This window comes from Pleurodeles waltl, chromosome 3_1 (genome assembly GCF_031143425.1).
Source record: "Pleurodeles waltl isolate 20211129_DDA chromosome 3_1, aPleWal1.hap1.20221129, whole genome shotgun sequence".
Lineage (NCBI taxonomy): Eukaryota > Metazoa > Chordata > Amphibia > Caudata > Salamandridae > Pleurodeles > Pleurodeles waltl.
The window spans coordinates 1,790,350,104-1,790,365,977 of NC_090440.1; the positions used below are offsets into that span (position 1 = coordinate 1,790,350,104).

At 44.3% G+C, this 15,874-nt stretch overlaps 1 protein-coding gene across 2 annotated transcripts in view; it reads left to right on the forward strand.

Moving 5' to 3' along the window:
- Positions 1-15,874, forward strand: part of DNAH7 (dynein axonemal heavy chain 7) — a 1,158,398-nt gene that overhangs the window by 966,464 nt on the left and 176,060 nt on the right. For both annotated transcript variants that reach the window (XM_069225862.1, XM_069225863.1), the window contains one exon: positions 2,088-2,225. In XM_069225862.1, coding sequence (XP_069081963.1) covers positions 2,088-2,225 — 138 coding nt within the window. The remainder of the gene's footprint in view (positions 1-2,087; positions 2,226-15,874) is intronic.

Genomic DNA, 15,874 nt, shown 5'->3' on the forward strand with positions numbered 1-15,874 from the left:
CTCTGCAAACTTCACAAACTGCAAAGGTCTGGAACATAGGAAAACATGACCCACATTGAAAAAATTGCACATTTTGAAGTCTATTGGAATCAAGACCATTAACCATAGAATAGACCAGTCACGTCATGGAGGATTTTTCAACATCATTGCATAATTTGTTCTCCTCTTATACTAATTGAAACCAATGAACAGTTTTATAGGGGAAAAAACGGGCTTTCCAGGAGAGCCCGTTGAGTTGTCTAAAGAAACCAAACTCATACTAAGACTCAAAATTAAATGCAGCCTTATAGCTTTATAAATGTTTTTCAATGAAACAAAACAAGTGGAGGGAATGGCAGAGGTTTGTTTAAGTAAATAAATAATTGTTTAATACTAATGAAGAGTTGTAAAGGGTCCAGTGGAACTCCTTGTTTTGCTTCACTAATGACCGAGCTGAAACACTCATGCACTGACAAAAATCTCTGGAATGCGCTTCTTAGGCCAAAGAAGACATTTATTATTTCACTTCGCAAGGTTCATAAGAGGCGATTAGCATGCTGAAAGCACATGTTTAAAAATGTTCACTGCAATGAAATGAAAAAATATACGAATGATTCTCTACTGCAATATACGCAGCAAATATATATATATATATATCTATATAATATTGCAAAGCAAATAATGAATTAAATAATATGATTCACCATGAGGCAAGGGCACAACTGCTTCATCTCCCTCCTATTCAGCAGCAGATCGCCAGATCCTACAATCGATCGAGGAGAGAGAGGTCAATCATCCTCACAGGAAGGATGACACACCCCAGCGTCCTGGGTATGCCTGAGATCTGAAAATACTCTGTCCCCGGTCCATCTGGTCTCTGGCTCTTATGCTTTGAACAAACAAGAGAGGAAAATTCTAGAACCTCCCTCTCACTGCAGAAGTTTATTTATTCAAAAAATGCTGATTGCATTAGGCCAGCTTTGAAAATAACACATCAGGACTTGGCCACAATCCCAAGGTGCCAATTAAAAACAAGACCGTTCCCTGTACGTTCTTATCAGCCTAAGACCATGGTGGGAAAGAACACGAAACAAAAAAAAAAATTAGCACAGTGTACAACGTGGAAATCTACTTGCATCTTTTAACGTGGCGGTGGCTAATGCTAAAACAAAGTCAATAGGCAAATGAATCTGGTGGTCACTAATGTGACTGTGTGCTGCTAGGCAACATGGAGTCAGTGGTCAAAACTCACATATCATTACACTCCTCTAAGCTAAGTAAAAACTACTACAAACCTTTCCCTTAGTAATTTAGGAACATATCTTCTCTGTACCTCACAAGTACGACAATGGCTCTTTTTTCTTGATCACTTGCAAAGAACCCACAGAACCCTCCAGATTCAACTATTTTAAAGCCCTGGTTCCTTACAAACATAAGAACCACTCTCCTGGGAAGGGGTTAGCCTTGGAAAGAGGACAGTGACAGCCTTGCACTGCTGCATTCTCTTGCCAGGAGAAGGCAATGATTAAGTTGCACTGCTTCTTGCTCCCTTTACAGAATTTATGATTGGAGGTTTTTTATAACTTACTAAGAACACTCAATTGTTTTGTCTTTTTCTGATTAATATCATCTTGGCTTTGTACATAACTTCAAATAATTTTTATCCTGTTACCTACTTGTACATCACAGCCATCTATGAATAGAAGTGCTTTCTTGTATTTCACAATGTATTTGCACATTTACTATCACTTGAGCACTGAGTCATTACCCTTTCTTGTACATGTAGCACTTTTTTGCAGATAATCAACTTGAACGCCTTCATTTTGTTTATGTAACACTCAACTGCATCCAATTCCACTACATGAAATATACTCTTTTTCATAGTGTTTTATGTCCAGTATGTTTGTTCATTTGACCCAACACCAGGTAATTCATCTACCTTGAATACACTTCCATTGACATTGTCTTCATGTGGTATAGCTTTACTTGTTTACACGTCCCCTTATATATGGATTTGCACATTATACCCAAAGGAACAGTAGTTTTATGTTTGTACTTATGCTCAGGTTTTTGGGCTAAGATTAACATGTTGCTATTTATCTTCCCAGTATAACCATTATATTGAATATACAAAGACCCTTCCACTGAACCCTGCGCCAGAGATTTTTGGAATGAATGCCAATGCCGACATCACCAAGGATCAATCAGAAACTCAGCTGCTCTTTGACAATATTCTTCTTACTCAGGTAATAAAATAAGACCCTGGTTTTGCCCAGCAACTAGGCTTCACTACTTCTGATTATGTTGGAAGAAAATGTTCTTTAAGGCTTTAACTGATTGAAGATGTCTGCTCAGCAGTAATATACATATAGTATACATTTCAAACGTGGTTTAGTACCCTGTACTCTCACTCTGTATCAGTCTGGCCAACCACTGTGGCTTTGCCAGCAGAGCCAGCACTGTCTCCACTGGTGGAAATCATTAATAGGCAGCCCGTTGGATAATGGGGTGGACAATAGATGCCATGCCATCCGCCCTATTTAGAGTGGACGTTACTGTGTGATTTTTGTCTCCCTGGCTCTACTAGGAAAGGCCTTGAAGTCCCATACAGGAAAAACTAAAAATGACTCCTACATGTTCGGAAAAAAATCCCAGGGCATCAAAGTGATTCGTTTTTGTTTTTTATTAATTAAAACCTAGCTGAGCAGCCATAAAACAATGGTGGCAGCTACTCAGAATGCAGAGAGATCCCCCTCTAAATATGGCTTTGAAGGAGGCTGTTATACTGAGCATTTCACAGTTTCTTCTATTAATATCTAGTTTGAGTAACTGGCAGTCATTACTTTTTACTACCGGAAGAAAAAACAGATTGCCAAGCTGAAAGTGATTCTCAAAAATTATTGGTGAAAAATACAGTCACCTATCAAGACTCTAACAAAGTCCTGGTATGTGTTCTGATGACATGAGGGAATCAGTTGATCATGAGGAGGCAGATAACATGTATTCACCTGGGTTGTAATGTTTTTCAAAATGCATAAACATAAGTGATTCATTGTAGTTTCAGTGAAACTAATTTATGTGTAGGCATAATTTTGGAGCCTCTAACTATGTTAAGTCCGTGTATTTATTTAATCAAGCCTGTGCAAGCAAGTTAATTGGTCTCACCATATGTTAGGTAATAGCAATATGGTGTGTGCTTATATAAACAAATATGAGTGTGAAAAAAAAGCTGTGAATAAATTGCACTAGGACCACAAAAAATTCAAAAGTCATGGTCCAGAAGAGTTTGGGGCTATGTCTCATGATCAACTCCGATGAGATCTTTAATATTGAAATGTTGTTTGAGTTGGAAGTGATGAATTTTGTTTGCTTTTCTTAAAGGTGTTCAGAGAGCTGTCTGAGTGGATGTCAGGGCATGAAGAGGGTACTGCTAGCGCAGAGGAAGTGACATGGATCAGGATTTGACATAAAGGTTGATGGCTGGTGACGCACTGAAGCGATTTTGATTGAAGTGGTTGAATTGTTGTGCAGCAAGTGCCTTTCTGGGTGCTTAAGCTAGGCGTCATAGGCATGAGTGTGCCTGTTTATGTATTTGAATAATAGGTTTAGGAACCAGCACTGAGATCAATGTGATAAAGTAGATCAGCCAGGTTACTAATTAAATTGCATGAAAGCTGGAATGAATGTCGCAGTAGATAAAATGAGATAACATACAAGAGAATTTCGAACAAATTGAGATTGTAGCTTTGCATCAATTATAACAACAATTTGAGGTGACAGCAGAAGCAAAATCAGTGAGTTCAAATCACAGTGAATATAGTGTAATCTGAGAGGAGAAACAGGATTTGACTAGAGGAAGAGTGCACTTAGAGATGAAAGAGCACACAGTGAAGATGGGGAGAGCTGTTGAATGTGATATAAAAAGAGGACACACTGAGTGGATAATCTTTCCAAAACCTCTTAATCAGAAAGTGATACTGTCATGATTTTTTCATCCATCAGCCTATGCTCTCTCAAACCCCCGTTTTTTCAGGAGGTGTTATCTACAGAGATGGCGAGGTTGGCTATAAGACATAAATAAATGCATTTTATTGCATTGAGTAATGTACTTTTGAACAATGAAATGTTAGAATATTACAATAGTAGGGATTTAAAGTGTCCTCAACCGTATTTAAATAAATTACGCGCACCAACTCAAAATGACCATGACAAACAGATTTACATTTCTGAGTAGTGTAAACTATAGAAGAAACAAGGAACGTACTATTGGAGTCTTTATATTTATTTGGTTGTAATTTTGCTGGTTATTTTAATGCTATGTATTTTGTTTTTTTGCAGGCAGATAACAGTGTAAGTAAATGTAACTTTGGGTTGGTGGTGTAGTTTCTTCTGGGTCCCATTTCTTTCTATTTTTCTTGGAAATTGTTTACTAATTTCTTACCTGGGTTACTCATCTGAATTACATCCCTTCTTATTGGTACGTTCGAAACATAAATAAACAGTCCTCTGTCAATCAATCATTTTCTGACATTAACATCCTAACATACCAAGGTGACATTTCATCTTGCACAAGTTAGAAAATATGCCATAGTAAAGTTGAATTCTCTATTTCTCATGGTTTTATTGTGTATCACATTTAAGAAACCAAACACTATTTTTTTTGTTATAACTCGTGCTTGGCTTGTGATCTACAAAGAAATAACAATGCATGCAAGTTTCAAATTGACAACTACCATTACATAAAAGTAAAACATGACAGTTCACCAAATCTTGGGCACGTCCCTCCCACTTAACATGACACCCAATAGTTCAGGTAATTATCAGACAGTAATTCAGTGTTTTCTTCTCCATCATTTACCTTACAATTGAATCTATATAATTGAAGATGTTTCACAGTCTTCCCTACCTTGAAAAGTATCATAAAAACAATTAAATTTCTGCTATTATATTTAGAACGCATTGCTTCTATAATTTATTTGATCTTCCTAAAGGCACCCTGGTGACAAATCACTGATACATATTTCTTGATATACAAGTATTATTATCACAATAGTGTGAACTATACTCATGCATTTCACAGTAGTTCCAACGCAATACCACATTGAAATAGGCCAGATTACCTGTGAAAAAGCCAAATCATAGTGTATTGCCCTTATTAGATTTTTTACACTGCCTCATATTCTGACCATCCTGTGTCTACTTGCATTGTGTTTTAATGAGGGAAACATATCATAGTTTCATTGTTATTATATGCATTGGTTGACAGATGATTCTCCAACGATACCAGCTCCCACATCTAATGTCCATCACTTTTTACATATTTAAACCCATTTATTTCTATATCCTAACGAGACATCCTTAAGGAATTTGATTTCTGACTGTTGTTTCCAGCTTTTTACATTTTCTTCACTCTAGGAGTTATTGCCCCTGCATGTTGTATTGGCTACTGGTTATACTTATGTTGAGAGGCCATAGGGTTCTAATTAACAAAGTCTTTTAACCTTTAGGTTTCTCAAGTCTGCTTTATGAAAATGAATCTGATAGAGACTTCTAGCTGCAAATTCCTTACCTTTGAATTTCCAGGCATCAGACTGGATCTGGAAACTTTTGCTTGAGCAGTACCCCTGCGCGCAACATCGGGTGGCTTTATACGGTTCCAAGTGGCGTGGTCGGCACCAGACGTGGCATCACAGTCACCTATATAGGCGCTAACCAGACGCACAAACATCAGCTCTTTTCCTTCTACGCCAGTTAGCGCTGACCCGGAGAGAGCTACCCTGCTGTTCTTTTTTGACAGGCTTTTTTCAAAAATTTTGTAGAATATTTTCCTAAGTGTGTTGAGGATATCATCCAGAAAGGTAGGATTCAACCATGCAGCGCCTGTCACGCACTATGGTGGTTACAGACTCTCACCTTGTCTGCCATTGGTGTCTGGAGCCTGACCAAGACTTGAAGTTGAGCTCAGACTGCCAGGTCATGATGCTGATAGGCTTTGAGAGAGTTCCCTAAAGCTGCTTGCGGGCCAGCAGTTAACACCAGCAAGCGCAACTCCTCGAAGGTCACTGTCCCAGTCGTGGAGAAGTTTGCGCAACCGCTCCAGGAGCCCCAAGTCCCCTTCCTCCCACTTGAGGTCCTCTGGACAGCAACGGTCGAGGCACAAATAGAAGAAGGCCAAGCAGGCTTTGACTTCACATCATCCGTTGGATGACTCAGCGAGTGGGGAATGTTGGCGTTCCATGCACAGTTCCACGGAGTCATTGCCAGGTCCAACTCCTGTCCTTCCTCCATTTCCGGGAGCCAGATTGACCACGGCTCAAGTCAAAGATTTTAAGGAAGCCATGTCCACGTGTTAGAACAGATCAACCCGTCTGGAGTGACTTCGGGCCCTGCGGGGTTGGAGGAGGCCCATTGGGTTCTGCGCTAACAGTTCCGGCTTCAATTGGGTCTCATGGATCCAATTCTGGATTGATGCTGGTCATACCAACACAACCTTCTGTGGCACTGCTCCCAACACTCCCAGCGCCACTGCCGCCCACCAGCATCACCAGTCGCATTCTAATCCCAGATGATCTGGAGCCAGAACAGCATTGCATGATGCCAATGCCGGCGCCAACGGCACCCATTGGTGCCAGATCATTGACTGAGCATTATTTTCAACAGCCAGGCACAGGGGAAGATTGGGAGCAGGGGCACTGGACTTCTTGCAACACCAGTTAGAGCCTACTTCATTGGACTGGTATGAGGAGATAGGAGATGCCGGTGGACTGGACACATCTTCAGATTCTGGCTTGATCTCTCCCCCTACTATGGCTATGGAGGAGCGACCTTCTTATGCAATGGTGCTACAGAGAGCAGCAGAGGTCCAAGGCCTTGGTCTGCCCTGATTGGATGTCAAGACTAATCTCTTGATAGCAGTGCTTCAGCCTGGGGCTTCCTCTTCTGAACCCCTTTTGCCCTTTAATCCCTTTGCTGTCAGACCTTTTCCCCCTCTGGTGCCAGGCCTTTTTTTGGCTATTTGGGGCAGTTTGCGCTTAGGCCCTCATACCTTTTTGTACACATAAGCTACCCATGCCAAATTTGTGTCCTTTTTTTCCAACATCCTAGGGATTCTAGTGGTACTCAGACCTTGTGGGCTCCCCTGAAGGAGCCCAAGAAATTACCCACAACACAGGGTAAATTTAGATTAAAAAAAAAAAAAGGTGAAAAAAGGGGAGCAGAAGAAGGCTTGTGGTTTTTACCCTGAAAATGGCATCAACAAAGGGTTTGTGGTGCTAAAATACCATCTTCCCAGCTTTCAGGAACAGGCAGACTTGAATCAGAAAACCCCATTTTTCAATTTTTAACATTTTACTGGAATATACCCCATTTTTACTATTTTTGGTGTGCTTCCAGCCTCCTTCCAGTTAGTGACAGAAATGGGTGTGCAACCAATGCTGGATCCCAGAAAGGTAAACATTTCTGAAACCTAGACAAAATTCTGAATTCAGCAAGGGGTAATTTGTATAGATTCTACAAGGGTTTCCTACAGAAAATAAGAGCTGAAATAAAAAAAATAAGAATAAATTAAGGTGAAAAAAACAGCCATTTTTCTCCACGTTTTACTCTGTAACTTTTTCCTGCGATGTCAGATTTTTTAAATCAATATACCGTAACATCTGCTGGACTCGTCTGGTTACGGGGATAGATAGGACTTGTAGGTTCATCAAGAACCCTAGGTACCCAAAGCCAATAAATGACCTGCACCTTGCAATGGGTTTTCATTTTATACCGGGTATACAGCAATTAATTTGCTGAAATATAAAGAGTGAAAAATAGGTATCAAGAAAACCTTTGTATTTCCAAAATGGCCACAAGATGAGGTGTTGAGAAACAGTGGTTATTTGCACATCTCTGAATTCCGGGTTGGCTATACTAGCATGTGAATTACAGGGCATTTCTCAAATAGACGTTTTTTTTACACACTGTCTTACATTTGGAAGGAAAAAATGTAGAGAAAGGCAAGGGGCAATAACACTTGTTTTGCTATTCTGTGTTCCCCAAAGTCTCCCGATAGAAATGGTACCTCACTTGCGTGGGTAGGCCTAATGTTCGCGACAGGAAACGCAACATGGACAAATCAAATTTTTACATTAAAAAATGACGTGTTTTTTGGAAAGTGCCTAGCTGTAGATTTTGGCCTCTAGCTCAGCCGGCACCTAGGGCCACCTACCAAGCCTGCGCATTTTCGAAAACTAGACACCTAAGGGAATCCAAGATGGGGTGACTTGTGGGGCTCTCACCAGGTTCTGTTACCCAGAATCCTTTGCAAACCTCAAAATTTGGTCAAAAAAACACTTTTTCCTCACATTTCTGTGACAGAAAGTTCTGGAATCTGAGAAGAGCCACAAATTTCCTTCCACCCAGTGTTCCCCCAAGTCTCTTGATAAAAATGGTACCTCACTTGTGTGGGTAGGCCTAGTGTCCACAACAGGCAATGCCCCAAAACACAACGTGGACACATCATATCTTCCCAAAGAAAACAGAGCTGTTTTTTGCAAAGTGCCTAGCTGTGGATTTTGGCCTGTAGCTCAGCCGGCATCTAGGGAAACCTACAAAACCTGTGCATTTTTTAAAATTAGACACCTAGGGGAATCTAAGATGGGGTGACTTGCGGGGCTCTCACCAGGTTCTGTTACCCATAAATCCGTTGCAAACCTCAAAAGTTGGCCAAAAAACACTTTTTCCTCACATTTCGGTGACAGAAAGTCCTGGAATCTGAGAGTAGCCACAAATTTTCTTCCACAAAGAATTCCCCCAAGTCTCCCGATAAAAAATGGTACCTCACTTGTGTGGGTAGGCCTAGTGCTCGCAACAGGAAATGCCCCAAAACACTATCTGGACACATCAAAATTACCTGTTTTTGCGGGGGGCACCTGCATTTTTTGTGCTGGGCTCAGCAGCCATCTAGGGAAACCATCTAGGGAAACCTACCAAACCCAGCCCCAGGGAGGTGTGACCCAGAATCCTCAGCAAATCTCAAATTTAGCTAAAAAATGACATTTTTCCCACATTTCTTTGTGAGATTACCACACCGGGACATATTTCCTGCCACTCAACGTTCCCCTTGGTCTCCCGGTAATAATGATACCTCACTTGTGTAGGTGGGCCAAGTGCCTGTGACAGAGAAGAGCCAAAAACATGTCAAAATTGAGGGCGGGTCCAAAAGGGTAGTTTAAAAAAAAAACATTTTTAGGCTGACAAGTGCAGCAGAATTTTTATCAGTGTAGATGAGACAATGTTGGGTAGCAGGAATTGTGTGGATTCCTACAGACTCTGGAAGGTTCCATCACAAAAATGTGGGAAAAATGTGTGATTTCCAGCAAAGTTGGAGGTTTGCAGGGCATTGCGGGTAAGAAAATGGTGCGGGGTGCATGTGAAGCACACTACCCTGGAATCAACCAGATGTTTAGTTTTCAGATGTGTCTAGGTCTTGTGGATTTTTCTACATGGCAGCGTCCCAAAGTCAAAAAAGTGCAGTCCTCACCATTCCAAGTGGGATGATTTTGAGAGTTACCAAGCTCTCATTGCCCAAATGTAAAACCAAAACCCATAATAATCAAATGTCCTCTTGCTTGCCATAGGCTAAGATGTTTTAGTGTGCGGGGAGAGAGCCCTTCAGAGTTGGAATGGGGGCGTAACCAGGCCCATACTGGTTGGTAGCCACCACCCAACTATTTTTTTTTTTTAATTCCCTGGCATCTAGTAGACTTTCTGCCCCCCTGGGGTGTGGATCATGGGTAATTGCCCAATCTGCCCACTGGTGGGCAGAACAAATTTGGCCCCATTTATTTGGGGTGGGGGTATGGCCATACCCACACCCTCTTATTTTGAAAAAAAAAAATCTGGTCTCTGGTGGGCTTTCGGGGGCAGATAGGCCTGTCCAAAAGTAGGGGCAGATATGGCCAACAGTAATGTCCCCCCATGGGGAGCGACCCTTTCCCAAAGGGCTGCGCCCCCAAACAAAACACACACATGCACACACACCAATCCCTGGTTTCTAGTGGTTTCTGCCCCCCTTGGGGGCAGATTGGCCTAACAAAAATAGGCCTATCTGCCCCCAAGGGGGGCAGAAATGGCCTAAATACAAGTCCCCCCCCAGGGGAGTGCCCCTTGCCTAAGGGGTCGCTCCCCATACATAAAAACATAAAGTAAATAAACAAAAATATATATCCTTGGTGTCTAGAGGTTTCTGCCCCCCCCACCCCCGGGGGCAGATCGACCGAAGAATATTTTCCCCCCGTGGGGAGTGGCACTTGCCCAAGGTGCCGCTCCCCTTATGCGTAAGAATAAAAAATCCTGTTATCTAGTGGTTTTTGCCCCCCCACCCCCGGGGGCAGATTGGCCTAAAAATAATTTGGCCCCCCGAGGAGCGACCCTTGCCTAAAGGGTCACTTCCCACATATATATAAAAAAAAAATGTATGCCTGGTGTCTAGGGGTTTTCTGCCCCCCGGGGCAATTAGGCCGATCTGCCCCTAGGGTGGGCAGAAATGGCCTAAAAATAATTTGCCCCCCTGTGGAGCAGCCCTTGCCCAAGGGGCCGCTCCCCTTATGCGTAAGTATGATTAAAAAAAATTCCCTGGTGTCTAAAGGTTTCTGCCCCCCTGGGAGCAGAAATAGCCTAAAAATAATTTGGCCCACTGGGGAGGGACCCTTGCCTAAAGGGTCACTCCCCCAAATGAAAAAAAAAAATGTTATCCCTGTTTAGGGGTTTTCTGCCCCTCCTGGGGGCAGATCGGCCTAATTATATTAGGCCGATCTGCCCCCAGGGGGCCCCAAATGGCCTGAAAATAATTTGGCCCCCCGGGGAGCGACCCTTGCCTAAGGGGTCGCTGCCCTTATTAAAATATTAAAAAAGAAAAGAAATCCCTGGTGTCTAGTGGGCATTTCTGCTGCCAGATCGCATTGCGATCAGGAAGCAGAAATGCTTTGAGAGACATGAAAGGAAAGGTCTTTCCTTTCATGACTCTCCCGCCCAACCTCCCGATCGGCTTTTGCATTTCTCTTCCGGGATCGTGCCGGAAGCATGCATCCAGCGTGATCGAAGGTGATCTCTGATGAAGTCAGCGCGTGATTTGTGCACTGACATCATCAGATGTCACCGGGGGCTATGGGGGTTGGGGGTGTAAGGGGAAGGGATTCCCCTTCCATCCCCGACTGGGGGTGTGGTAGGGAGGCCCACAAGAGGGAGCACTAGCGTTCCCCCCATGGGCCGGGTGCAGGACGAGCTGGTCTCGGCCCGGGCACACGGGAACCGTGTGCCAGGATGAAACCAGCTTGCCCCAGGCACCCTGGGAGTTAATTAATCATTTACTGATATCCTACTGGAAACCTGGTCCAAGCCCAGCACAGGGGCTCCTGTGAATAGGATAATTGCCTGACACAATCACCCTGCACTGGGTGACCCTAGTTTCCTCTGCCAAAATCCCACCCCTAGAGCTTAGTAGTCCAAGGCTCAACTTCCCATGGTCCTTCCCTTGCGCTTCCCCAGACAGGGAATTCAAGAGGCCGGACCTACTTGGGAAGAAAATGTTTTCTTCCATTTGCCTGGCATTGATGTCGGTGAACACCTCATGCTTATTGGGCCATTTCTCTCACACCTTATGGGATAAGGTTGCTCAAGTGCTGCCACAGATCCCAGAGAAGGCCCTGGCTATTCTCTCCCAAGCAGTGAAAGATGCGAGGGATGCAACAAAGTTCACCATTAGGTGTGGTCTGGACATGACTAACTCACTGGACAGAGAGGTTTCGTCGACGGTGGCCATACGATGGCAGACCTGGCTGAGAACATCTGGCTTTTTGGAGGATTTTCGAGGCAAACATTATGGACATGCCCTTCGACGTAACTTGCTTGTTTGGCAAGAAGGTAGATTTGGAGCTGGACCGCTTTAAGGGTTCTCGGGCTATGGCCAAGTCCATGGGCCTCTCAGGTGCCCCGTGTTGACAGCAAGCCTTTTTTCCCTTATGTGGCTATGGAAGAGGCATGCCACCATGCCAGCCCTATGCCAGCCATCGTCCTGTGCAAGCTCCCCAAGCTATGCAAGGACATGGGTGCGGTGCCTTCAGACCTAGAGGGTCTGGAAGCCAGAACTCATCTGCCACCCAGTCCCCGATAGCTGCAGCCTCCCAGTCCTCCTTGCTTGATTCTGCAGGACCATGCTTGTCCTGTTGGAGGGAGAATTCAACATCATCCCCTCCTCTGGCAGTCAATTACATTGGATCCATGAGTCTTGCAGATCATTCAGAAGGGCTACTCCCTTTCCAGTCCTTTCTCCCCCAATGCCCCCAATGCACAAACAACTGGTGGAGGATCATTTGACTTTCCTCCCAGAGGAAGTTACGGCTCTCTTGGCCAAGGGTGCCATAGAAAAGCTTCTGTTGTCAGAAGCAGACTGTGGTTATTATTCCCTCTACTTTCTGATACCTAAAAAGAACAAGGGACTTCTCCCTATTCTAGACCTACGGACTGTCTGTTTCTTCCTTAAAAAGGAGATATTCAAGATACTCTCTTTGGCTCAGGTCTTGTCTGCCCTAGACTAAGGAGACTGGTTGGTAGCATTGGACTTGCAGGATGCGTATTTTCACATCCCCATCTTGCCTGCCCACAGGCGTTACCTGCGGTTCAAGGTAGGCCACAAGCACTTTCAGTTCAGGGTGCTCCCCTTTTGCCTTACCTCTGCGCCTCGGGTGTTCTACAAGGTGACGGCGGTGGTCGCAGCTCGTCTGCGCAGGTTAGGCATTTCAGTCATCCCCTACCTTGACTACTGGCTGTTGAAGGCGAGCTGTCCCCAGGCTGTTGTTTCCCACCTCCAGACTACAGCAAACCTCTTGCATTTACTGGAGTTCACTATAAATGTGTGGAAGTCACACCTGACTCCTCCTTGGATGCTCAGTTTCATCAGAGCAGTCTGGACACGGTGCAGTTTCAGGCTGATCCTCCTGAGCAGTGAGTCCAGGATATTCAGGTTGTGATACTGATGTTTCAGCCTCTATCCTGGATTTCGGTGAGACTGAGACTGCTGGGTCTCATGGCTTCCTTCATCCTGCTGGTGAATCAGGCCAGATAGCATATGTGGGCTCTGCAAGGGGGACTTGAAGCTCCAGTGGGCGCAGCATATGGGGAATCTCTTCGACATGGTCCAGATCTCGGAGAGAACTGCAAAAGACCTGCAGTGGTGGCTTACGAATTGTAATTCGGTCAATACCAGACTCATCTATTTTCCTCAACCAGATTTCACAGTGGTGATAGATGTGTCACAGGTCATTTTGGAGAGGTGGAGATCAGAGGACTCTGGTCTCTGACAGATTCGGGGCTCCACATCAACTTGCTGGAGCTCCGTGTGATCCAGCTAGCATTGAAAGCATTTCTTCTCTCTGTCAAGGGGAAGGTAGTGCAGGTATTCATGGACAATGTGGTACTGCAACAAGCAGGGCGGTGTGGGATCATGGATCCTTTGTCAAGGGGCCTTTCGTCTCTGGACATGGCTGGAACAGCAGGGTATAACCCTGGTGGTTCAACACCTGGCAGGTTCTCTGAATGCCAATGCGTACAAACTCAGCTGTCGATGCCTGCCAGATCATGAGTGACGTCTACATTCGGAGGTGGTGCAAGGACTCTTTCATCAGTGGGACGAGTCTTGGTTAGATCTGTTTGCCCCGGAAGAGAACACACAAAGTCAGCGGTATTGCATGTTGGAGTTTCCAAGGTGGCAATCGCTCAGCGACGCTTTTCATCTGAGTTGAGTTGAGGCCTCCTGAACGCCTTTCCGCCCATACCACTTCTGCCCAGAGTTCTCAAGAAGATCCAGAACGAGTGGGCCCCAGTAATTCTTATGGCTCCGGACTGGGCATGGAGAGTCTGGTATCCTGAGGTTTTGAAAATGAGCATCGATCCTCCCATTAGGCTACCCCTTTGAGCAGGTTTTCTGTTGCAGCAGCAAGGGAGGGTCCTCCACCCAAACCTGTCAACTCCACGTCTTCATGTATTAAGATTGAGTGGTGACAACTGACAGCCTTTGACCTTCCTTACAATCTCTCTAATGTTATTCTGGCAGCCAGGTGTTCCTCCACCAAAATGGTATACGTGTGCTGTTGACAAACATTTTTAAAATATTGTGCAGAGAAACCTATAGGTCTTTTTCCTGCTTCTCTACCTGACATTCTTCTTTTCATTCTGTATCTTGCCCAACAGGGCTCTGCTGTGGGAACTGTTAAGGGCCATCTGTCTGCCCTTTCCGCTTTTCTGTGGCTGCCTGACCAACCCTCTCTATTTAAGTCCCTATTGTAAATAGGTTTCTTAAAGGGCTTATAAAAATGTTTCTCCCTTCGCCCTTCATTATCCCTCAGTGGGACTTGAACCTGGTTCTTACATTCCTGATGTGTGCTCCTTTTGAGCCACTTCATAATTGTCCCACTATCAAAATAGCCCTTCTTGTGGCCATAACAACTACCTGGAGGGTGAGTGAGCTGCCTTCTTTGTCGTCCAAACCTCTGTGTCGCACAGCTTTTCCTGATAAAGTGGTGCTTCACACCTGTGCCTCTTTCCTTCCAAAGGTGGTGACCCCATTTCATTTGGGGGCAGACTGTCACCCTGCCCACCTTCTTTGCTCCATCACACCCTTCTAAGGGAAGAGGAGCAACTCCAACCCAAAAAGAGCATTGTTGTTCTCCCTTGACTGCACAAAAGAGTTCCCGGGTGGACGACCAACTTTTTGTGGGATATGTAGGAGCAAAGAATGGTCGTACAGGACAGGAATGAACCATTTTGCGCTGGGTCATTCTCTGTATAAAAATCTGCTATGCAGTGGCCAAAAAGCAGACTCCCTAGGGCTTGAGGGCCCATTCCACCAGGGGTAAATCTGTGACCACGACGTTGGCATGGGTGTTCAAGTCCTGACCTTTGTCAGGCAGCAACGTGGGCATCACTGCACACATTTGCAAAACATTACTGACTAGACAGTCAGGTCCACAGAGATGGGCGTTTCCCCCAATTGGTCCTGCAGGACTTCCTAAAGTAGGAAAATTTGGCTGCAGCCCACCGTCAGGATGGTATGGCTTGGGTATCTATTCAAAGGTAAGGAATCTGCAGCTAGAATTCTCTGTCAGATGCACAAGGTACTTACCTTCAGTAACACATTATCTGGTAGAGACTCTATCTAGCTGCAGATTCCTTACAACCACCCATGTCTCCCCGCTCTGCAGAATCATTTTCTAGGGTTAAGGTGATCCCTTTCAGGGGCCTAGTTTGGATACACATTTGTCAGTTCATTTCATGGCTCTGCGCTCCAAGTGTGGAAAGTCGTGAAAAAAGTAACTGATGTCCGTGACCCAGGGTGGAGCCTACAATAGATGACCGTGACATCATATCTAGCCATGCAGATGACACCACGCAGAACCGCATGGAGCCACTCGATGTCGCGCACAGGGGTACTGCTCAAGCAAAGGTTTCTAGATCCAGTCTGAAGCCTGGCAAATTCAGAGGTAAGGAATCTGCAGCTAGATAGAGTCTCTACCATGCATTACCAAAGGTAAGTAACTTGTTCTTCAAAAGTAAGGTCTATACACATATCTTCACAAAACGGGGATTGTCCTTACTTCAACAGTTGTGCGCATCGGGCAGCTTATGGCAAAGTAGTATTATCTTAGTAAAATGGCACAGACAATTAGTACATGTCAATAGATGTGATACCCTTCATAGGAAATCTGTAATAGTTATATATAAATAAATGTGTTTTTCAACTACTTTAATACTCTATTCCTCTTGGGAAACAAGTCAGCATCTAAATACTTGTTCAGTACAAAATAAAACATAACACTAATAATGCATTTTGTTAATATCTATAGAAAGTAGATAAAGT